We start from the raw sequence: 24,155 nt of genomic DNA, 5'->3' as shown, positions 1-24,155 counted from the left end.
ATCTAGTAAAAAAAAACATAGAATTCACAAGAGTATAACAAAATCATAAAACAGCAAATTAAAAACATTGACAGTTCAGGGAATCAGCCTCAAACTCCTTCATAAATGATTTAAAAACACCAATCGGGACAAGTTCTTCCAGTTTAAAAGTATTTTGTCAGGCGTTCCAAGCCGATGGCGCAGAGTACATAAAAGCCCTTTTTACCAAATTCAGTTCGGACATTTGGAATAGTTAGCAGGATAAAGTCCTGCGAACGAAGAGAGTACCCACCACATTTCTGAACCCATCGAATTGAGTGCACTGAGTTCTATCAGACAGTATAGTTAGCAAACCGGGCAACCTCATGCACCGAAAGACCTACACTCGACAATCTCTGTCTCAGTCTCTGCCTCAGTTTAGCATGATCAACTGAATCAAAACCCTGCTATAGTTGTATTTGGTGTGTCAGCAGAATACAGGTGTATTTCATACTATAGCGATGTACTATATTTGAGGTTCCATCGTTGCCATGACGCCAGAATAGCAGCCTAGGCTAGGAGCTCCTGTGAACGTTTAAGTACTTTTGATTGCATTTTTTTTTTAAATCAGCATTTGTGTTAACCTAATTTGTTTGTGGCATCCCTGTCATCAAGTTAGTTTCGTACTAACTAATGCATCCCTGTAATTTTTTCATTTTACCTTTATTTAACTAGGCAAGTCAGAAAAAGAACAAATTCTTATTTTCAATGACGGCCTACCGGGGAACAGTGGGTTAACTGCCTTGTTCAGGGGCAGAACGACAGATTTTTACCTTGTCAGCTCGGGGATTCGATCATGCAACATTTCCGGTTACTAGTCCAACAATCTAACCACTAGGCTACCCTGCGACCCCATCAAGTAGCTCAGCTAGATAACTTGCTATCAAACTAGCTAGCTAGCTATGTTTTGATACAAAGTAAGGGGGTGTTGTTTGGAGATGGCAGGCTCGTTAGAAGATGCTGAAGTTTTGAGCAGTTTTCTCCAGTGGTTAGCTTCAAGGTAGACAATTCTGGACTGATGTACAGTGGGATTTTCTGTTGCTTTCGCGGCTGTCGTGTCTTCACCCAGGTGGGTGCTACACATCGGTAGTGGGCGAGTTCTACCCATGGAGTTTGACTTCAGAGACTACTACTGAGAAGCTCTGGGCCAGGGTGCCCTGATGAACGGCTCTGGACCAGTCTGACACCCCCTGGATGTGACCCCCCCTCTGTTTAATCTCTGAACTGCCTCTACTCTAGCCTTCCTCCTGGTGCTGACTGCCTCAAGCCATTAATGAACTACCTTGCCTGCCATGATCGGCCATTATCTATTTGTTTGTGTTTTTCAAAATTGCATGTCTTTTTTTTGTTGTTGTTGCTTAAAGCGCTTTGAGATTGTAATGGAAAGCGCTATAAAAGTTGTATTATTATATGGTGTACAGTATGTCATACTGTAACTGTATTTTGAACTCATTATGATCATGTTCTGATGTTCAAGATCGATTGTTTGATGGACATTCAGCTTCTAATGGGATGAAGGAAATACAGTTGAAGTCGGAAGTTTACATAAACTTTAGCCAAATAAATTTAAACTCAGTTTTTCACAATTCCTGACATTTAATCCTAGTAAAAATTCCCTGTCTTAGGTTAGTTAGGATCAACACTTTATATTAAGAATGTGAAATGTCAGAATAATAGAAGAGAGAATGATTTATTTCAGCTTTTATTTCTTTCATCAAATTCCCAGTGGGTCAGAAGTTTACATACACTCAACTAGTATTTGGTAGCATTGCCTTTCAATTGTTTAACTTGGGTCAAACGTTTTGGGTAGCCTTCCACAAGCTTCCCACAATAAGTTGGGTGAATTTTGGCTCATTCCTCCTGACAGAGCTGGTGTAACTGAGTCAGGTTTGTAAGCCTCCTTGCTCGCACACACTTTTTCAGTTCTGCCCACACATTTTCTATAGGATTGAGATCAGGGCTTTGTGATGGCCACTCCAATACCTTGACTTTGTTGACCTTAAGCCATTTTGCCACAACTTTGGAAGTATGCTTGGGGTCATTGTCCATTTGGAAGAACTGTTTGCGACCAAGCTTTAACTTCCTGAATGATGTCTTGAGATGTTGCTTCAATATATGGACATCATTTTCCATCCTCATGATGCCCTCTATTTTGTGAAGTGCACCAGTCCCTCCTGCAGCAAAGCACCCCACAACATGATGCTGCCAACCCCGTGCTTCACGGTTGGGATGGTGTTCTTCGGCTTGCAAGCCTCCCCCTTTTTCCTCCAAACATAACGATGGTCATTATGGCCAAACAGTTCTATTTTTGTTACATCAGACCAGAGGACATTTCTTCAAAAAGTACGATCTTTGTCCCCATGTGCAGTTGCAAACCGTAGTCTGGCTTTTTTATGGCGGTTTTGGAGCAGTGGCTTCTTCCTTGCTGAGCGGCCTTTCAGGTTATGTCGATATAGGACTCGTTATACTGTGGATATAGATACTTTTGTACCTGTTTCCTCCAGTATCTTCACAAGGTCCTTTGCTGTTGTTCTGGGATTGATTTGCACTTTTCGCACCAAAATACGTTTATCTCTAGGAGACAGAACGCGTCTCCTTCCTGAGCGGTATGATGGCTGCGTGGTCCCATGGTGTTTATACTTGGGTACTACTGTTTGCACAGATGAACATGGTACCGTCAGGCGTTTGGAAATTGCTCCCAAGGATGAACCAGACTTGTGGAGGTCTGCTATTTTTTTTATGAGGTCTTGGCTGATTTCTTTTGATTTTCCCATGATGTCAAGCAAGGAGGCACTGAGTTTGAAGGTAGGCCTTGAAATACATCCACAGGTACACCTCCAATTGACTCAAATGATGTCAATTAGCCTATCAGAAGCTTCTAAAAGCCATGACATCATTTCCTGGAATTTTCCAAGCTGTTTAAAGGCACAGACAACTTAGTGTATGTAAACTTCTGACCCACTGGAATTGAGATACAGTGAATTATAAGTGAAATAATCGGTCTGTAAATAATTGTTGGAAAAATTACTTGTGTCATGCACAGCGTAGATGTCCTAACCCGACTTGCCAAAACTATAGTTTGTTAACAATAAATTTGTGGAGTGGTTGAAAAAACTAGGTTTAATGACTCCAACCTAAAGTATGTTAACTTCCAACTTCAACTGTATATCTTACCATCTAATGGGAGGTAGGAAATATATCTTACCATCTAATGGGAGGTAGGAAATATATCTTACCATCTAATGGGGGGTAGGAAATATATCTTACCATCTAATGGGAGGTAGGAAATATATCTTACCATCTAATGGGAGGTAGGAAATATATCTTACCATCTAATGGGAGGTAGGAAATATATCTTACCATCTAATGGGGGGTAGGAAATATATCTTACCATCTAATGGGAGGTAGGAAATATATCTTACCATCTAATGGGGGGTAGGAAATATATCTTACCATCTAATGGGGGGTAGGAAATATATCTTACCATCTAATGGGAGGTAAGAAATATATCTTACCATCTATTCTAATGGGAGGAAGAAATATATCTTACCATCTATTCTAATGGGAGGTAGGAAATATATCTTACCATCTAATGGGAGGTAAGAAATATATCTTACCATCTATTCTAATGGGAGGTAGGAAATATATCTTACCATCTATTCTAATGGGAGGTAGGAAATATATCTTACCATCTAATGGGAGGTAAGAAATATATCTTACCATCTATTCTAATGGGAGGAAGAAATATATCTTACCATCTAATGGGAGGTAAGAAATATATCTTACCATCTATTCTAATGGGAGGTAGGAAATATATCTTACCATCTAATGGGAGGTAGGAAATATATCTTACCATCTATTCTAATGGGAGGTAAGAAATATATCTTACCATCTATTCTAATGGGAGGAAGAAATATATCTTACCATCTATTCTAATGGGAGGAAGAAATATATCTTACCATCTATTCTAATGGGAGGAAGAAATATATCTTACCATCTATTCTAATGGGAGGAAGAAATATATCTTACCATCTATTCTAATGGGAGGAAGAAATATATCTTACCATCTATTCTAATGGGAGGAAGAAATATATCTTACCATCTATTCTAATGGGAGGAAGAAATATATCTTACCATCCTTGTATGCCTCCACCAGGTTGTGTATCTGTTGATTGTTCCTGGAGGCCAAGACTTCAATCAGGCACTTCTCATCTGTTCCTGCCCCCTTAGAAATAAAGCATGACATTAAATACAGAATGGCACAAGTTACTGACTAGGCTGTGTAACAGTTATTTAGTATGTGGTGTCTGATGTGGGTTTTCTCAATTCTTATCATTTTCCTATTTCTTAACTTTTTACTTCCTAAATATAATAATTTGATGGCATCGTGGATCTCTATTACAGAATCTCACTTTGATGGCATGATGGATCTCTGCTACAGAATCTCACTTTGATGGCATGATGGATCTCTGCTACAGAATCTCACTTTGATGGCATCGTGGATCTCTGCTACAGAATCTCACTTTGATGGCATGATGGCTCTCTATTACAGAATCTCACTTTGATGGCATCGTGGATCTCTTTGGCGTCATGGTAGGCCTGGGGTCTCATCAGACTGACGATGAGGCGTTCAAACTTCCCCGTCAGCTCATACTTCAGGTCATCTATCAGGTTCTGGGGAAGAGAGACATGTCCGTTATGAAGTTATCCTGTCATGGTGTGTGACACAATGTGCAGAAGGCTCAGTAAATCATATTGAGTGAGTTCAACAACGGTTCTGTTTGAGGTGAACCTGTTACTTAGTAACAATTTCAGTTGAACGATTTTGAATAAACATTCCAAAAATGTTACAGTTAAAACATCAAACAGCTAATTTTTGTAAGTATAACTGTGGCAATTTAGGGACAATAATCAAACTTCAAATGACTTTGCTATTCCTACGACATGTAATAGAAAGCCTACATGGTTACATTATTATTTGTAGTGGCAGTTTAGAATCGAAACAGACACTGACGTTCGCTGCACACTACAGTCTCAGACTGTTAGCTAACGTTAGCACAAAACAAATGTTAGCTAACATCTGGAATATAACTAAGAATGTATTGTACCTTCTAACAAATGGGCACACTGAATTGTGTAATTTGTGGTAAAGCTTTATTTTACACTGGTTTTAGCTGGTACTTACCTGATCCAGTTTTGACCTGGTATTAACTACAGATCATAGAGTGGGTCACAGTAACAATGGATACTCAAAGCATTCAACACCAAATGATACATAGTGATGTTTATGTAAATATATATATTTTTTAAAACACAAACTGTAATTTGTATGCAATCCAGGTCCAGCTCTGGAAAGGTACAGAAACATGATGATAGATGTGATGTTGGATGTTATGATGTGATGTTCCTGTACCTTCCCATAGCTAGACTTGTACGCCTGTACAATCTCCTGTCTCTGAGCATTGCTTCTGCCAGTGACCAAATCCAAGATGGCCTCCTTGTCGCTGCCTGCAGAGAACAGAGGAAAATCATCAGTAACATCATCAGCAACATTTGACCTTTGAACTTTCTAAGCCAGGGCTGCCCAACCCTTTTCCTGGAGAGCTACACCATTGGGTGACTCTATTCTGTTTCTATGAGCTACCCTCCTGTAGATTATTGCTCCAACCCCAGTTGTAACTAACCAGCTAATTATTAGAATCAGGTGTGCTATATTAGGGTTAGTGTGAAAACCTACAGGAGGGAAGCTCTCCAGGAACAGGGTTGGAGTGTAAACCTACAGGAGGGTTGCGCTCCAGGAACAGGGTTGGAGTGAAAACCTACAGGAGGGTATCTCTCCAGGAACAGGGTTGGAGTGAAAACCTACAGGATGGTAACTTTCCAGGAACAGGGTTGGAGTTAAAACCTACAGGAGGGTAGCTCTCCAGGAACAGGGTTGGAGTTAAAACCTACAGGAGGGTATCTCTTCAGGAACAGGGTTAAAACAGCCCTGTTCTAAGCAGTTGTTAATACTGGTGTTGGAGTTGTGCATCTCTAGCCTGGTTAATAAAACCAGACAGAACTGAAGTAAACTGAAACAAAGTGCAGTGCAGTGTTCTGTTTGGTTTTACCAGGCTAGTGTACCCCTGCTCTACAGTGGACACTAAGCCTAGCTACAGTGTTACTCACCGATGCCTTTCATGGCATTGTAGAGCGTCTCGGCATCTGCACTGGCATCAAAGTCTGGAGCATCGGTTACTGTGCCTCGGAACCCCTGGAAAAACATTCACCACCTTTTTATCAACCTCATTCACAACAATGGCCCGGGGCACAGTTTCAGAGGAGGGTTTCATCAACCTCATTCACAACAATGGCTCGGGGCACAGTTTCAGAGGAGGGTTTTATCAACCTCATTCACAACAATGGCCCAGGGCACAGTTTCAGAGGAGGGTTTTATCAACCTCATTCACAACAATGGCCCGGGGCACAGTTTCAGAGGAGGCTCAGGGTTTTATCAACTTTGTTGGGTCAGTTGTTAAAGAACACATTCTTATTCACAACAATCAGTTTCATAGGAGGGGTAAAAGGGTTGATTGAGCCAACTGGATGATGCGTATGACTAGTTGGGCACAGAAGAATGAACGAGGGGCCAGGAATTACTGTGGGCCTATCCCAGGGTTAATTAAAGTCACAGGGGAGTGGGGGGGGGGGGGGGGGGGGCTGTGTAGGAGAATGTTAAGGCCTTTGAGGGGTTGTGTGGGTGTACAGGGAGCAGGAAGGGCTGTGTGGGTGTACATGCTGCAGGAAGGGCTGTGTGGGTGTACAGGGAGCAGGAAGGGCTGTGTGGGTGTACAGGGAGCAGGAAGGGCTGTGTGGGTGTACAGGGAGCAGGAAGGGCTGTGTGGGTGTACAGGGAGCAGGAAGGGCTGTGTGGGTGTACAGGGAGCAGGAAGGGCTGTGTGGGTGTACAGGGAGCAGGAAGGGCTGTGTGGGTGTACAGGGAGCAGGAGCAGGAAGGAATGTGTGGGTGTACAGGGAGCAGGAAGGGCTGTGTGGGTGTACAGGGAGCAGGAAGGGCTGTGTGGGTGTACAGGGAGCAGGAAGGGCTGTGTGGGTGTACAGGGAGCAGGAAGGGCTGTGTGGGTGTACAGGGAGCAGGAAGGGCTGTGTGGGTGTACAGGGAGCAGGAAGGGCTGTGTGGGTGTACAGGGAGCAGGAAGGGCTGTGTGGGTGTACAGGGAGCAGGAAGGGCTGTGTGGGTGTACAGGGAGCAGGAGCAGGAAGGAATGTGTGGGTGTACAGGGAGCAGGAAGGGCTGTGTGGGTGTACAGGGAGCAGGAAGGGCTGTGTGGGTGTACAGGGAGCAGGAAGGGCTGTGTGGGTGTACAGGGAGCAGGAAGGGCTGTGTGGGTGTACAGGGAGCAGGAAGGGCTGTGTGGGTGTACAGGGAGCAGGAAGGAATGTGTGGGTGTACAGAGGGCAGGAAGGAATGTGTGGGTGTACAGGGAGCAGGAAGGGCTGTGTGGGTGTACAGGGAGCAGGAAGGGCTGTGTGGGTGTACATGCTGCAGGAAGGGCTGTGTGGGTGTACAGGGAGCAGGAAGGGCTGTGTGGGTGTACAGGGAGCAGGAAGGGCTGTGTGGGTGTACAGGGAGCAGGAAGGGCTGTGTGGGTGTACAGGGAGCAGGAAGGAATGTGTTGGTGTACAGAGGGCAGGAAGGAATGTGTGGGTGTACAGGGAGCAGGAAGGAATGTGTGGGTGTACAGGGAGCAGGCAGGGCTGTGTGGGTGTACAGGGAGCAGGAAGGGCTGTGTGGGTGTACAGGGAGCAGGAAGGGCTGTGTGGGTGTACAGGGAGCAGGAAGGAATGTGTGGGTGTACAGGGAGCAGGAAGGAATGTGTGGGTGTACAGGGGGCAGGAAGTGGCTGTGTGGGTGTACATGCTGCAGGAAGGGCTGTGTGGGTGTACAGGGAGCAGGAAGGGCTGTGTTGGTGTACAGGGAGCAGGAAGGGCTGTGTGGGTGTACAGAGGGCAGGAAGGAATGTGTTGGTGTACAGGGAGCAGGAAGGGCTGTGTGGGTGTACAGGGAGCAGGAAGGGCTGTGTGGGTGTACAGAGAGCAGGAAGGGCTGTGTGGGTGTACAGGGAGCAGAAAGGAATGTGTGGGTGTACAGGGGGCAGGAAGGAATGTGTGGGTGTACAGGGATCAGGAAGGAATGTGTGGGTGTACAGGGGGCAGGAAGGAATGTGTGGGTGTACATGCTGCAGGAAGGGGATGTGTGGGTGTACAGGGATCAGGAAGGGCTGTGTGGGTGTACAGGGAGCAGGCAGGGCTGTGTGGGTGTACAGGGAGCAGGAAGGAATGTGTGGGTGTACAGGGGGCAGGAAGTGGCTGTGTGGGTGTACATGCTGCAGGAAGGGCTGTGGCTGCAGTCCTGAGCAGAGGGCTGACAGGCAGACAGACAGCTGACACCAGTCTGTCCCCCTGCCTACAGCTGCACCCTCCAGAACAGCAGTGTGTGTAGGAGGGAGGAACAGGGAGTCAGGTTACACACACACAGACCTGCTCACTCTGCAGGGGTCTGACACGGCTTCAGAGAAGCTGACCTCCAATCAACACAGTAATAATAAAACGCAATACAGCCGCCAGGGCTGCAGTTCAATCAAACATGCATTGTGGAAAATACCAGTGTTCATGTATTTCTTGTCGTGTATCTGAGAAACATATCCGTTCAGCTGCAGTTTCTGTGGAGATTCTTTCGGCTGCATTGAGGCACACAGCCAATGTCTCCTACCCAGAAATCCAGACAGCCAGACAGCCAAGGAGGCCACTGCACATGCTCAAGATGTGGCCCTACTACAGCTCTACCATAGAGACCATCACTCCCCAGGACAGCTGGGAGGTCCCAACCACATAGCAACAGGACCAAAACAATGGGCCCATAGCAACAGTCCTTTCAGCAAACAGACTGTTCAGGCAGCAAATAACTGTAGTAGAACATAGATAATCGCATTATCTTCAGATGATACGAGTGACTTACCAGAGCTATTCGTTTTTGTTGATAAAGCTTAAACTTACAGCAGTGCTTGGCTGCTCGTTACTTCCATCCAGACACTGCACTATCCTTGGCACCAGTCTGTCTGTGCTATGGCCAACTTGTGGTTGTCTTGCCAAGGTAATGCAGCTAGGGTGGTGTAGTGCAGAGGTCATGTACAGTGGTATGAATCCAACCCACTACTCTGCTGTAGCTGATACAATGCTCCAACCCTCAGATCCAGCAGAACCAAAAAGGACATGGTTTTGATACTAGATAGTCTAGCAGGGCCATCCTTGGACATAGTTTTGATACTAGATAGTCTAACAGGACCATCCTTGGACATGGTTTTGATACTAGATAGTCTAGCAGGGCCATCCTTGGACATGGTTTTGATACTAGATAGTCTAGCAGGGCCATCCTTGGACATAGTTTTGATACTAGATAGTCTAGCAGGGTCATCCTTGGACATGGTTTTGATACTAGATAGTCTAGCAGGGCCATCCTTGGACATGGTTTTGATACTAGATAGTCTAGCAGGACCATCCTTGGACATGGTTTTGATACTAGATAGTCTAGCAGGACCATCCTTGGACATGGTTTTGATACTAGATAGTCTAGCAGGGCCATCCTTGGACATGGTTTTGATACTAGATAGTCTAACAGGGCCATCCTTGGACATGGTTTTGATACTAGATAGTCTAGCAGGACCATCCTTGGACATGGTTTTGATACTAGATAGTCTAACAGGGCCATCCTTGGACATGGTTTTGATACTAGATAGTCTAGCAGGACCATCCTTGGACATGGTTTTGATACTAGATAGTCTAGCAGGACCATCCTTGGACATGGTTTTGATACTAGATAGTCTAGCAGGACCATCCTTGGACATGGTTTTGATACTAGATAGTCTAGCAGGGCCATCCTTGGACATGGTTTTGATACTAGATAGTCTAGCAGGGCCATCCTTGGACATGGTTTTGATACTAGATAGTCTAGCAGGGCCATCCTTGCAAATCTCCTCTTGTTGACTGGACTTACATGAGCGGAACCTGGGAGTCCGAGGCTAGGTATAAGATAGAGAAGTAGTCCTGTCATATGCCTTCTGGAGTTCTCTCTGTGTGTCTGCCAATAACATGTCCAGGTTACCAGAGGGAAGAGTGACACATTATACTAGCCTACTGCCATTACAAGAAACAGACGCGCCAGGGCTGATGACTGCTGCTAGTGAATGAATGATTCTCATCTGACACCTCCTTTGTCCTTGCATCATTATCATACAGTCATTATGGAATAGGATATGTTTATCGTTATAGCTATACTGTAGCTACACATAGCACTGAGAGAATGGCAAAGAGACAGGATTACCATATTGACTTACCATTCCCATATTTGGACTTTTAAGGATATGCAGGAAACAATCGACCTGCAAGACAAGATATGTGAAGCAGAAATGAGAACAGAGAAACTGGTTGACATGCTGTTTAAGATGGTATCAATATCAATCAAAACATTTTATTTATAGAGCCCTTTATACAACCGACAGTTGTCACAAAGTCCTTGAGACAACCGATATACAGAAACCCAGCCTAAAACCCCAGAGAGCAAGCAATGCAAATGTTGAAGCACAGTGGCCATGAAAATCTCCTTAGAAAGAGGAGGATCCCGGCTCTGAGGCGTAGCCCGTCCTCTTCTGGCTGTGCCATATTATCGATCCTAATTGTCAATGTGAATATGATATGATTGTGAACAACATGTATGGCTGGATGAACTAAGAGATGCTATTGGACCATAGGCTAATGAAAATATACTTGATATGTCATTGATTGGTGGTCAGGATTCTGCTCTATCAGCACAACACCATCCACAGAACCTGCACCAGAGAAGACTGCATTGGAAAGTCAAAATACTATTTCATAATAAAAGTCACTAGTTGGCTTGCTACAGATTCCTATAGGATTATGCTGGGAGAAGACATGAGGGGGACCAAGGAGGCCATTTTGAATTGGGATTACTTGTAGGGTTGTTGGCTTATGGCCTAGTGGTTAAAGCATAGCCACGTTTTCCACAGGAAACATGTTGGCTGCTCCTCTCCTACAGTTCAGTAAGGCTACAGTGTTCCCATTCAGAGTGGTACAATAGGCTTTAGCATCTGGTGAGGAAGAGAAAGGGACATTTAATAAAGAAACATCTACTTTTACAAAGGTCAAACTTGTTCTCACATTCTTGTTGAACTGTTTTGTATCATCTCAACTTAGAACTAAAACCCACATGGTCTATGACGATGGATTCTACAATAGATGGAAAAACAGTTTGGCTTATAAATTTGTGTATAAGTAAAGGGAATCCTGTCGGACTTCCAAATGAGATGTAAGTCATTTAGATCACAGGAGAAGCACTCAGTGAGGACAAGCTGTCCTCTTACATAGCACACAGTATTGCAGTCAATTGTAGAATTTCAGCCAGTTTCTCCATTAGTGAGAATATGTTTAAAATAAGCCCACAGTAGTGTTTAGTCTCCTAAAATATCCATCAAGCACGGTTCGATCCAATCATCTCCTATATCCTCAGAACATGTCCACGACCACACCCCATCTCTCAGTCTCCCACCCCAAAATTATACAACTTTTTATTCATAAAGCATAACTTTTTTTTGTTTGAATTCTGTTTAAAACACATAGAATTATACTGTTTAAACAATGGACATCAATGATAAACATGACTCATGTCTATGCTCTATCAGTTGCTTTACATTTATAACATTATTCAATCCATTTCTCTCTGTTTTTCTTTAAACTTAGATTCTTGGTTTGTAAAATGGAACTGTCTGTCTGTCTATTATTCTCATATCATAGACTTGGGCTGGGCTAATAATACCCTAAACAAACCGTTATAGCTCCGTTATTGTCTTTACATGACTTGCGCCAACATTATCTTAGTCTATATTGTTGAGCATTTGACACTATAGAAAATTCACTACAAAGCAAAACCCAAACTCACCTCTTTTACCGAACTAATTTGATCCAAATCAACCCCTCTGCAGTCCTGAACCTCCTCTATCCTGTTTTTATCGGTTGCGTTTAGCCCGGTGTTGAAACGGACAGCTGTCTTATTCCCTGTCCTCGAGCTCACGTAATAACTGCGGTGCTCACCAGCGGTGCGTCAAAAGAGTTCCCTCTTTCTAACAGGGAGCCCGTCCACGCTAGATAAAAACGGTGTTATGATAAATTAATAAATATGTAAACAACCTATTCACTCGTGCTGTGTGGTTTTTCTGTACGCCCCATATACACACTAAGCACAGACCGTCTTTAGACGTCTTTTTTTGGTCTTGTCAATTCAGAAAACGGTAGAATTGCAGTCTGCAAATCGGGGCGTTCCTGGATGTGGGCATTCTTGCCTCTATGGGAACCCCTCTTTATACTTATATTGGTCAATTGTTAAACTAGAACAGGCGGGAGGCATATGGGCCCTCCAGTGGCGCAGCGGTCTTAGGCAGTGCTAGAGGCGTCAGTACAGACCCTGGTTTGATCCCGGGCTGTATCACAACCGGCCGTGATTGGGAGTCCCATAGGGAGGCGCACAATTGGCCCAGCGTCGTCTGGGTTAGCGGAGGGTTTGGCCCGGGGTAGGCCGTCATTGTAAATAAGAATTTGTTCTTAACTGACTTGCCTAGTTAAATAAAGTTTTAAAAAAAGGTAAAACCCACCGAAGAATGGGCAGGGGTGACAACGGTAGCTAGCTAGCCATACACTAGTAGACAGTGTCCTTCGTCCCTGGCCTGTGAGCACTGTTTTCCAGCAGGCACACAGCACAGTAGACAGCAGGCAGGAGCGACACCGTGTACTAGCTAGCTAACTATGTAACTATGTTAGCTAGCACACAGTGTCCCTAACTAGCAAGCTAGCTAGTTAGCTAACACACGGTGTCTGCTGTGCTAGCGGGAGACAGGAGTGACCGGTAGACAGTGTCCTTCGCCCCGCCTGTCGGTCACTGTTTTCCCGAAGTTCTGTTAACGATGGTGAGGCCAGGTGTTCGTCAGGCGGGAGCGAAGGACACTGTCTACCGGTGTCAGGAACCAATGGGGTGCTTGAGTGGGGCGTTCATGCAGGAACCAATGGGATGCTCGAGGGGGGGTGTTCCTGCAGATGCAGGAATGATCACATGCAGGAACGCACTGATTTGCGAGCTGCAGTCACTATTGTCTGGTCCAGCTATTTTTTAGGGGGTCTTTTTTTGGTGTGGTCCGGCCTTGATTTCAACGTCAATGGCCTTGATTTGGCCCAAACATAGACGTCTATGCTTGGTTCATATTTGAGCCAGTCCGGACCGCATCCACAGGCGTTCGTGTTTTACCAGCCTATATTTGGCCCAAGTATAGATGTCTATAATTGGTTCAGATTTGTTTTGGTACAGTACTGTACTGTACTCAACTGAATTAAACTGTACTGTACTGTACTGTACTGTACTCAACTGAATTAAACTGTACTGTACTGTACTGTACTCAACTGAATTAAACTGTACTGTACTGTACTCAACTGAATTAAACTGTACTGTACTGTACTGTACTGTACTGTACTCAACTGTACTGTACTGTACTGTACTGTACTCAACTGAATTAAACTGTACTGTACTGTACTGTACTCAACTGAATTAAACTGTACTGTACTGTACTGTACTGTACTGAATTAAACTCTAATTTACTGGACTGTACTATACTCTACTGTACTCTACAGTACTGAACTACACCATACTGTACTGTGCTGTTAACCTAGATGTTCATGATTTGTTCAGTTTTTGTCTGGTCTGGACAACCATATGTGTCCTTGTTTGGGGGCGGTGCTCATTAGAATAATACCCAGCATTCTTTGCAATTGTTTGGTTTTACATTTACATTTGGGTCATTCAGCAGACGATCTTATCCAGAGCGACTTACAGACAATGCATTCGAATAAGGTAGATAAACAACAACATATCACAGTCATAGCAAAGAAAAAATATGAATGTAACTGTTATACGGAGAATGTTATTGTAGTTGAAGTGGTCTGGTGGTTTATTTTGTGATTGGACTAATTTGAACATTATTGCCTCCAGATTTAAAGCTTTTGAAAAAGCTAACATAAGTGCATTTGACAGATGGGAGCAATAATACATATTATATGTTAGCAACCTGCAGTTGGCTCCTCATTCCTATTTGAAATGTATTCAAAAAATGATCATTGTGATATACTGCTTCCTTCATTGAGAATGTCTGTAAAGAAAATATGTATTTTCAATGTCTGTAAATTACATCTTTTCAACTTTTATTCATAAACCTTAAAATGAACCTGATTTCAGCAATGTTTACTATGTTACGTCTATCCCTGAGTCCAGGTTGCATGCAGAGGAGCCACCACCACCAGAGTGAATACTCCCCTTTTTTATGTTACAATCATGTTAAGATATGAGAGGAGCCAGTACTGAAACAAAGAAACAACATGCAGGGCCTTCTGTACAACCATATCAGATCTAGTATTCCACTGTTATAACAGTTTGAACCTTAGTAAGAGAGAGAAAGACTGGTGTGTGTGAGATGTGAGGCCTGCCGGTTTGTGACTATACCGGAGCAGAGCATGCCTTGTGAGCGATTGTGACTGGGCTATTTCTGTCTCTGCTGGCCATAGAGAGAGCCATTCCGGTAAAACGGTGCGGAATGTAAGGCTAGAATGGAGAGAGGGGGATAGAGAGTGAGAGAGAAGGAGGTGGGAGGAGAGATAGAGAACGAGGGGGAGAAAGAGAGAGCGATAGAGAAAGAGAGGGGGAGAGAGAGAGAGCGAGAGAGAGAGGAGGGAAGAGAGAGAACAAGAGAGAGGGGGAAGGGGCAGAGAGATCAGAACTTGGGGGAACAAGAGAGAGGGGAGCACGAGAGAGAGAGAGAGAAAGAAAGAGAGAGAGAGTTGGAAAGAGAGAGAACGGGCAGAGAATTCATAGTGAGGGTAATCTTTGTTAACCCAAAATTAAAATCTTGTGTAATTTGGTCAGCAGCGTTTTTAAAAAGTGAAAGTTCCAGCAAAAATTCTCCACCCTTGCAAAAGGAAACTCTCAGCCAAAGCACCCCCCTCCTTCCGATAAGTTTTTTACTTACGCGTGCTGCGTTCAGGTGCTATTGGAGTTATCGGAAGCTCCTAGTTTTCAGTGGGAAATTCCACTTGAACGATCCTCCAAGTCGGAATCACAAGTGGGAAACTCTGAAAAAAAAATATTACCCGATTTGCAGACTTTTTACCTTTACATTTTTACCTTTTTAACCAAAAGATAACAACAAATTTGGTTTTGACAATTACAAAATGATCAATATGGAGAATGTAGCTAGTTTGACCTTATGTCAATGTTATGCAAGCTAGCTAACTTTATTATTAGCAATGTTATGCAAGCTAGCCAACTTTATTATTAGCAATGTTATGCAAGCTAGCCAACTTTATTATTAGCAATGTTATGCAAGCTAGCTAACTTTATTATTAGCAATGTTATGCAAGCTAGCTAACTTTATTATTAGCAATGTTATGCAAGCTAGCTAACTTTATTATTAGCAATGTTAGCAAGCTAGCTATAATCTTATTGGTTGAGCAATTGTTTTGACTTCAAAGGCACATAAACACAATCATGTCAGACTTACCACTTCCCACCTCCCAGTTTCCCATTTCCCACGAGCACATGAAGCCACCCTAAGCACCGTCTTTGCCCAATCATCGTACATCCAAATAACCAGTGATAAAAAAAAACCAAAATTAGCTAATGCTGCTCGTTATCCAGTCCCCCCAGGATTTCGCTGGGATTATTCGTGATATTTGTGGGCAAAATGCTTGATTTGTCTGGGAAAATTCTGACATTTTGCATGACAATATGCAATGATTTTGTCCAATTTGTTGCGAAAATGTGCTGAAGAGGGAAAAAGTTTGTTGACGTGACATATTATGCAGTAAATGTGTGATGATTGGTTGAAATTGCGAGCCCTCGTTTTTTACTGCGGTGATGGGTCAGTTTTATGCGATCATATTGCAACGATTTTACTGTTATATGCAGAAATAGTGTGGTGATAGGTCAAATTTAAGAAGCCCTCTCATTATATTTGGCGATCGTGGAATCCTTGAAGGACTGGTTGTCCTTCCCATTCAGTCCCAGCATATTCTTCATCTACACGCATAATCTGCCCATGGTTGTAAGGGAATGAGAGAGAGAGAGAGAGAGAGAGAGAGAGAAATAGAGACATTAACAACCCTCATAGCTGGATCATGACTGTACTTACATCACTGCCAGAAATACTGACCAGAGCTTCCCAGAAGTCACCTGGCTTTCCTGCTCATGCACCTTACAGCACAAACAGAGTAGACCGTTTTTGGAGATTAAAATGTGCCCAACCCCCGCCAAGGTATGATGACATTTTGAGACTTTTTAGGAGATTAGTTCATCTGCCACTGTATGCTGTCTTTGATACTTATCTTTCCCTGGGATGTGATTGAAGGTATGTTTTTCTTTGCTTTTCCCTGAGCAGAATGTGAAACAATTCCCTAGATTACTGTCCTACTGTCATAGTTTTACAACAAAATGTAGCTGTCTACTATAACAAGTGCGCTGAGTCGGGAAGCAAGTTCAGGGAGTCAGTGTTTTAATAAAATAAACGGAATGTAACACAAAACAAGAAACACTAACAGCGCACAGACATGAAACAGAAACAACGACGCCTGGGGAAGGAATAAAAGGGAGTGACATATATAGGGAAGTTAATCAGGGAAGGTAATCAGGGAAGTGATGGAGTCCAGGTGAGTCTGACGATGCAGAAGTGCGCGTAACGATGGTGACAGGTGTGCTCCATAACGAGCAGCCTGGTGACCTAGAGGCCGGAGAAGGAGCACAAGTAACATCTACTGTAGACACCCAATGCTATTTTCTCCTCATAGAGTTAGCCAGACTACATTAGACAGCAATATGATCACTGAGATGTTGTGTATACAAGATGGAGCCAACAGACACGGTTACCCTGTTTCTATCTCCTAGCCAACTTTGTAGTATTTTGTTTTTTGGAGTGTTTATTCTTCCATTATTTGCTCATAACATTTCTAGTATTATTTCCTACAGCCTCGGGTTTTTTTTTTGGGGGGGGGGGGGACATCGTCTGTCTCGCACCAGAAAATCCGATCAGAAATTCGACTTCCTTGACCTGGTGTCACGGATTCCCCCTGGTACTGCTGCTCATTCCGTTCACCTGCTCCGGAGGTCTACGTCACTGGCCTTCTAGGCGTCACTGAACTGGATCATTACCACTAACCCTGGACTGTCTTGTCTCATTACGCACACCTGGTTCCCATTCCCTCTGATTAGTATGTGTATATATGTGCACTCTGTTCCCCATTGTCCTTGTTGATTATTGTCCCATGTCCGTTGGTCTTGTGAGACCCTGTGCTCTGGTGTATCAGCTTTCGTGCTATGTGTTATTGTGCACTTGTTATTACGGGGTCTTGTCCCGTGTATTATTTAGAGGTTTACACCTCACTCTTTTGTTTGGGTTACATCCCTGTGTTCTATATATACACGTGTTTGTTTTGGGCTTCGTCCCCATCACTTTCATGACGTACTTTATTTTGGGTGAGGATCTCCTTTCAGAGAGACATAAGGGACTGTAATGTGTTAAGAAATCATGGCACTCTCTGGATATATTGTCCCCGTCAATACAGCCAGCAGGGTTCTGTGTTCATTGTGTGGACAGGAAGAAAGAAACTCTCCGGGAAAGCAAAGGTGTAAGGGTTAGTCTCATGATTAACAACTCATTGTGTGATTGTGGTAACTTACAGGAACTCAAATCCTTTTTTCTCCCAATCTGGAACACCTCACCATCAAATGCCGACCACATACCTCCCAAGATAATTTTCTTAGGTTATTGTCACTGCCATGTTTGACGCCTCTCAAGTAACTACACTGGACTTTGTGTAAACTGGAAACCACATATCCTGAGGCAGCATTTATTGTAGCTGGGGACTTATAAAGGAAATCTGAGGAAAACACATTGCCTGTGCTACACACAAAGAGAACATGCTTGACCATTGGTACTCTCCCTTCTGGGTCAGCTACAAGGCCCCACCCTGCCTTCAGCAAATCAGATCACGCCTCCAACCTGCTCCTACCCGCTTATTGGCAGAAACTTAAACTAGAAGCACCCTTGATAAGGACTGTTTAATGTTGATCTGACCAATCGGAATCTATGCTTCAAGACTGTTTTGGTCCCATGTTTCATGAGCTGAAATAAAATATCCCAGAAATTGTCCATATGCACAAATGTGTTTACATTTACTGAATGTTAGTGAGCATTTCTCCTTCGGCAAGATAATCCATCTACCTGACAGGTGTGGCATATCAAGAAGCAGATTAAACAGCATGACCATTACACAGGTGCACCTTGTGTTGGGGACAAAAGGCCACCCTAAAATGTGCAGTTTTGTCACACAACACAATACGACAGATGTCTCAAGTTTTTAGGGAGCGTGCAATTGGCATGCTGACTGCAGGAATGTCCACCAGAATTATTGACAAAGAATTGAATGTTAATTTCTCTACCATAAGCCCCCTCCAATGTTATTTTAGAGAATTTGTCAGTACGTCCAACCGGCCTCACAACCGCAGACCACGTATAACCACGCCAGCCAGGACCTCCACATCCGGCTTCTTTCCCTACGGGATCATCTGAGACCAGCCACCAGGACAGCTGACGAAACTGAGGAGTATCTCTGTCTGTAGTAAAGCCCTTTTGTGGGGAAAAACTCATTCTGATTGGCTGAGCCTGGCTCCCAAGTTTGTGGGCCTATACCGTCCCTAGGCCCACTCATGGCTGCACCCCTGCCCACTCATGAAATCTGTAGATTAGGGCCTAATGAATTTATTTCAAATGACTGATTTCCTCATATGAACTGTAACTCAGTAAAATCGTTGAAATTGTTGCATGTTGCGTTGATATTTTTGTTCAGTATCTCTGACATTGCTTGTTCAGATGTTGATTGTTCTGATATTTCTTCATTTCTTGATTTTTAAAAACGTTTCGGTTATTGTATTGCTAGATGGTGTAGTCCACATGCATGGTGAGGCAGTGTTCCAAATGGCACCCTATTCCCTATATAGTGCACTACTTTTGACCTGAGTGACCTGAGTGTAGTAATAATTTCGGTACATCTGCGATAACATCTGCAAATCTGTGTATGTGACCAATAAACTTTGATTTGATTTGATATACTGCTCTCTGTTGCTTCAGAACTGCATTACATTGAATATTTGATCAGATTCCTTGACAGACATCCCACCTTCACATCTCTGTATCTCAACTTGTTCACCTCCATCTCAAAGTCACATGACATTCCCAAAACAAAAGTCCCCACTTTTTTTTTAATCAATAACATTCCCATGTGACACAGTATGTGGACCCATCCAATAACCCAAAGAATAGAGTGTACAGCACAAAAGCATTTCTTTGTGTACAGGATTTTGTTCACAGTTCTCACCCTGTCGTCCTGATTGTGGATTTGTCCCAAATGGCACCCTATTCCCTATGTAGTGCAGACGTTTTCACAGGGGGAATAGGGTGCCATTGGGGACGCGGCCTGTGTGTAATAATGAGGACGTTATGGGCCAAACGGAGCCAGACGCAGCAGCCAAGTCAGAAAGGTTAAATAAATCTAGTGAGTAGGAGGGTCGCACAACCAGGCCTTGTATATATGGCCGTAAAAAATCACTTTGCCCTCATCAGAGTAAACACAGACAGCGGATATATTTGTCCGTCCACTCGGGATAAACAACAACAACAACAAACAGCAGTCTTGGTCTGGGTGAACTTGACACAGTCTATTCAAATGATGGATTTATAGTATTTATAGAGTGGTGTAGAGTGGTGTTTGTTGTCACAACTATTTGGGAAGAGAACGAGAGAGAATAAACTATAAATAGTCATTTGGGATGTTTATTAATATATATTTATTTACTGGGGCTGCAGGTAGCCTAGTGGTTAGAGTGTTGGGCCAGTAACTGAAAGGTTGCTAGATTGAATCCCCGAGCTGACAAGGTAAAAATCTATCGTTCTGCCCCTGAACAAGGCAATTAACCCACTGTTCCCCGGTAGGCTGTCATTGTCAATAAGAGTTTGTTCTTAACTGACTTGCCTGGTTAAATAAAAATATATGCAATTTTCTTGCCTGAATGCATTTTTCTGTGTCAATCTGTCCGGTTGACTTGTTACTTGAAAACCCACTGTCTTTGCACACAGGGAAGTGACTTGATTCCAACCTGGTTGAGTCTCAAATCAAATTATTTATTGGTCACACAGGGAAGTGACTTGATTCTAACCTGTTTCAGTCTCAAATCTAATTATTTATTGGTCACACAGGGAAGTGACATGATTCTAACCTGGTTCAGTCTCACATCAAATTATTTATTGGTCACACAGGGAAGTGACTTCATTCTAACCTGGTTCAACCTCAAATCAAATTATTTATTGGTCACACAGGGAAGTGACTTGATTCTAACCTGGTTCAGTCTCAAATCAAATCAAGTCAAATGATTTATTGGTCACACAGGGAAGTGACGTGATTCTAACCTGGTTCAGTCTCAAATCAAATCAAATCAAATGATTTATTGGTCACACAGGGAAGTGACTTGATTCTAACCTGGTTCAGTCTCAAATCAAATCAAATCTAATTATTTATTGGTCACACAGGGAAGTGACTTGATTCTAACCTGGTTCAGTCTCAAATCAAATTATTTATTGGTCACACAGGGAAGTGACTTGATTCTAACCTGGTTCAGTCTCAAATCAAATTATTTATTGGTCACACAGGGAAGAGACTTGATTCTAACCTGGTTCAGTCTCAAATCAAATCAAATCAAATTATTTATTGGTCACACAGGGAAGTGACTTGATTCTAACCTGGTTCAGTCTCAAATCAAATTATTTATTGGTCACACAGGGAAGTGACTTGATTCTAACCTGGTTCAGTCTCAAATCAAATCAAATCAAATTATTTATTGGTCACACAGGGAAGTGACTTGATTCTAACCTGGTTCAGTCTCAAATCAAATTATTTATTGATCACACAGGGAAGTGACTTGATTCTAACCTGGTTCAGTCTCAAATCAAATTATTTATTGGTCACACAGGGAAGTGACTTGATTCTATCCTGGTTCAGTCTCAAATCAAATTATTTATTTGTCACACAGTGAAGTGATTTGATTCTAACCTGGTTCAGTCTCAAATCAAATTATTTATTGGTCACACAGGGAAGTGATTCATTCTAACCTGGTTCAACCTCAAATCAAATTATTTATTGGTCACACAGGGAAGTGACTTGATTCTAATCTGGTTCAGTCTCAAATCAAATCAAGTCAAATGATTTATTGGTCACACAGGGAAGTGACGTGATTCTAACCTGGTTCAGTCTCAAATCAAATCAAATCAAATGATTTATTGGTCACACAGGGAAGTGACTTGATTCTAACCTGGTTCAGTCTCAAATCAAATCAAATCAAATTATGTATTGGTCACACAGGGAAGTGACTTGATTCTAACCTGGTTCAGTCTCAAATCCAATCAAATCAAATTATTTATTGGTCACACAGGGAAGTGACTTGATTCTAACCTGGTTCAGTCTCAAATCAAATCAAACTATTTATTGGTCACACAGGGAAGTGACTTGATTCTAACCTGGCTTAGTCTCAAATCAAATGATTTATTGGTCACACAGGGAAGTGACTTGATTCTAACCTGGTTCAGTCTCAAATCAAATTATTTATTGGTCACACAGGGAAGTGACTTGATTCTAACCTGGTTCAGTCTCAAATCAAATTATTTATTGGTCACACAGCGAAGTGACTTGATTCTAACCTGGTTCAGTCTCAAATCAAATCAAGTCAAATGATTTATTGGTCACACAGGGAAGTGACTTGATTCTAACCTGGTTCAGTCTCAAATCAAATTATTTATTGGTCACACAGGGAAGTGACTTGATTCTAACCTGGTTCAGTCTCAAATCAAATCAAATCAATGTATGTATTTGTCACACAGGGAAGTGACTTGATTCTAACCTGGTTCAGTCTAAAATCATATCAAATCAAATCAAATTATGTATTGGTCACACAGGGAAGTGACTTGATTCTAACCTGGTTCAGTCTCAAATCAAATCAAATCAAATTATGTATTGGTCACCCAGGGAAGTGACTTGATTCTAACCTGGTTCAGTCTCAAATCAAATCAAATCAAACTATTTATTGGTCACACAGGGAAGTGACTTGATTCTAACCTGTTTCAGTCTCAAATCTAATTATTTATTGGTCACACAGGTACGTGACTTCATTCTAACCTGGTTCAGTCTCAAATCAAATGATTTATTGGTCACACAGGGAAGTGACTTGATTCTAACCTGGTTCAGTCTCAAATCAAATGATTTATTGGTCACACAGGGAAGTGACTTGATTCCAACCTGGTTCAGTCTCAAATCAAATTATTTATTGGTCACACAGGGAAGTGACTTGATTCTAACCTGGTTCAGTCTCAAATCTAATTATTTATTGGTCACACAGGGAAGTGACTTGATTCTAACCTGGTTCAGTCTCAAATCAAATTATTTATTGGTCACACAGGGAAGTGACTTGATTCTAACCTGGTTCAGTCTCAAATCAAATCAAGTCAAATGATTTATTGGTCACACAGGGAAGTGACGGGATTCTAACCTGGTTCAGTCTCAAATCAAATCAAATCAAATGATTTATTGGTCACACAGGGAAGTGACTTGATTCTAACCTGGTTCAGTCTGAAATCAAATCAAAATATGTATTGGTCACACAGGAAAGTGACTTGATTCTACCCTGGTTCAGTCTCAAATCAAATTATTTATTGGTCACACAGCGAAGTGACTTGATTCTAACCTGGTTCAGTCTCAAATCAAATCAAGTCAAATGATTTATTGGTCACACAGGGAAGTGACTTGATTCTAACCTGGTTCAGTCTCAAATCAAATCAAATCAAATTATTTATTGGTCACACAGGGAAGTGACTTGATTCTAACCTGGTTCAGTCTCAAATCAAATTATTTATTGGTCACACAGGGAAGTGACTTGATTCTAACCTGGTTCAGTCTCAAATCAAACTATTTATTGGTCACACAGGGAAGTGACTTGATTCTAACCTGGCTTCAGTCTCAAATCAAATGATTTATTGGTCACACAGGGAAGTGACTTGATTCTAACCTGGTTCAGTCTCAAATCAAATCAAATCAATATTATGTATTTGGTCACACAGGGAAGTGACTTGATTCTAACCTGGTTCAGTCTCAAATCAAATCAATATCAAATCAAATCAAATTATGTATTGGTCACACAGGGAAGTGACTTGATTCTAACCTGGTTCAGTCTCAAATCAAATCAAATCAAATTATTTATTGGTCACACAGGGAAGTGACTTGATTCTAACCTGGTTCAGTCTCAAATCAAATTATTTATTGGTCACACAGGGAAGTGACTTGATTCTAACCTGGTTCAGTCTCAAATCAAGATCAAATAAATCAAATCAAATTATTTATTGGCCACACAGGGAAGTGACTTGATTCTAACCTGGTTCAGTCTCAAATCAAATTATTTATTGGTCACACAGGGAAGTGACTTGATTCTAACCTGGTTCAGTCTCAAATCAAATTATTTATTGGTCACACAGGGAAGTGACTTGATTCTAACCTGGTTCAGTCTCAAATCAAATTATTTATTGGTCACACAGGGAAGTGACTTGATTCTAACCTGGTTCAGTCTCAAATCAAATTATTTATTGGTCACACAGGGAAGTGACTTGATTCTAACCTGGTTCAGTCTCAAATCAAATTATTTATTGGTCACACAGGGAAGTGACTTGATTCTAACCTGGTTCAGTCTCAAATCAAATTATTTATTGGTCACACAGGGAAGTGACTTGATTCTAACCTGGTTCAGTCTCAAATCAAATCAAGTCAAATGATTTATTGGTCACACAGGGAAGTGACTTGATTCTAACCTGGTTCAGTCTCAAATCAAATCAAATCAAATTATTTATTGGTCACACAGGGAAGTGACTTGATTCTAACCTGGT

General features: G+C 42.4%; 1 protein-coding gene across 3 annotated transcripts in view; it reads right to left on the bottom strand.

Annotated features, from left to right (window-relative positions):
* The window catches only part of LOC106604152 (annexin A6), a 36,220-nt gene extending 23,982 nt beyond the window's left edge, over positions 1 to 12,238 (bottom strand). For 2 of the 3 annotated variants that reach the window (XM_082975011.1, XM_082975012.1), the window contains exons 1-6: positions 12,032 to 12,238; positions 10,413 to 10,457; positions 6,187 to 6,271; positions 5,432 to 5,526; positions 4,579 to 4,692; positions 4,153 to 4,243 (exon numbers count right to left, since the gene is read on the bottom strand). In XM_082975011.1, coding sequence (XP_082831137.1) covers positions 4,153 to 4,243; positions 4,579 to 4,692; positions 5,432 to 5,526; positions 6,187 to 6,271; positions 10,413 to 10,421 — 394 coding nt within the window. In that variant the 5' untranslated portion in view covers positions 10,422 to 10,457; positions 12,032 to 12,238. Of the gene's footprint in view, positions 1 to 4,152; positions 4,244 to 4,393; positions 4,403 to 4,578; positions 4,693 to 5,431; positions 5,527 to 6,186; positions 6,272 to 10,412; positions 10,458 to 12,031 lie in introns of those variants that run through there. The other variant, XM_082975013.1, reaches the window with a different exon arrangement.
* Positions 12,239 to 24,155: the final 11,917 nt, after the last annotated feature.

This window comes from Salmo salar, chromosome 05, assembly GCF_965601325.2.
Source record: "Salmo salar chromosome 05, fSalSal1, whole genome shotgun sequence".
Taxonomy (NCBI): Eukaryota; Metazoa; Chordata; class Actinopteri; order Salmoniformes; family Salmonidae; genus Salmo; species Salmo salar.
This window is presented reverse-complemented; position numbering and strand designations above follow the sequence as displayed.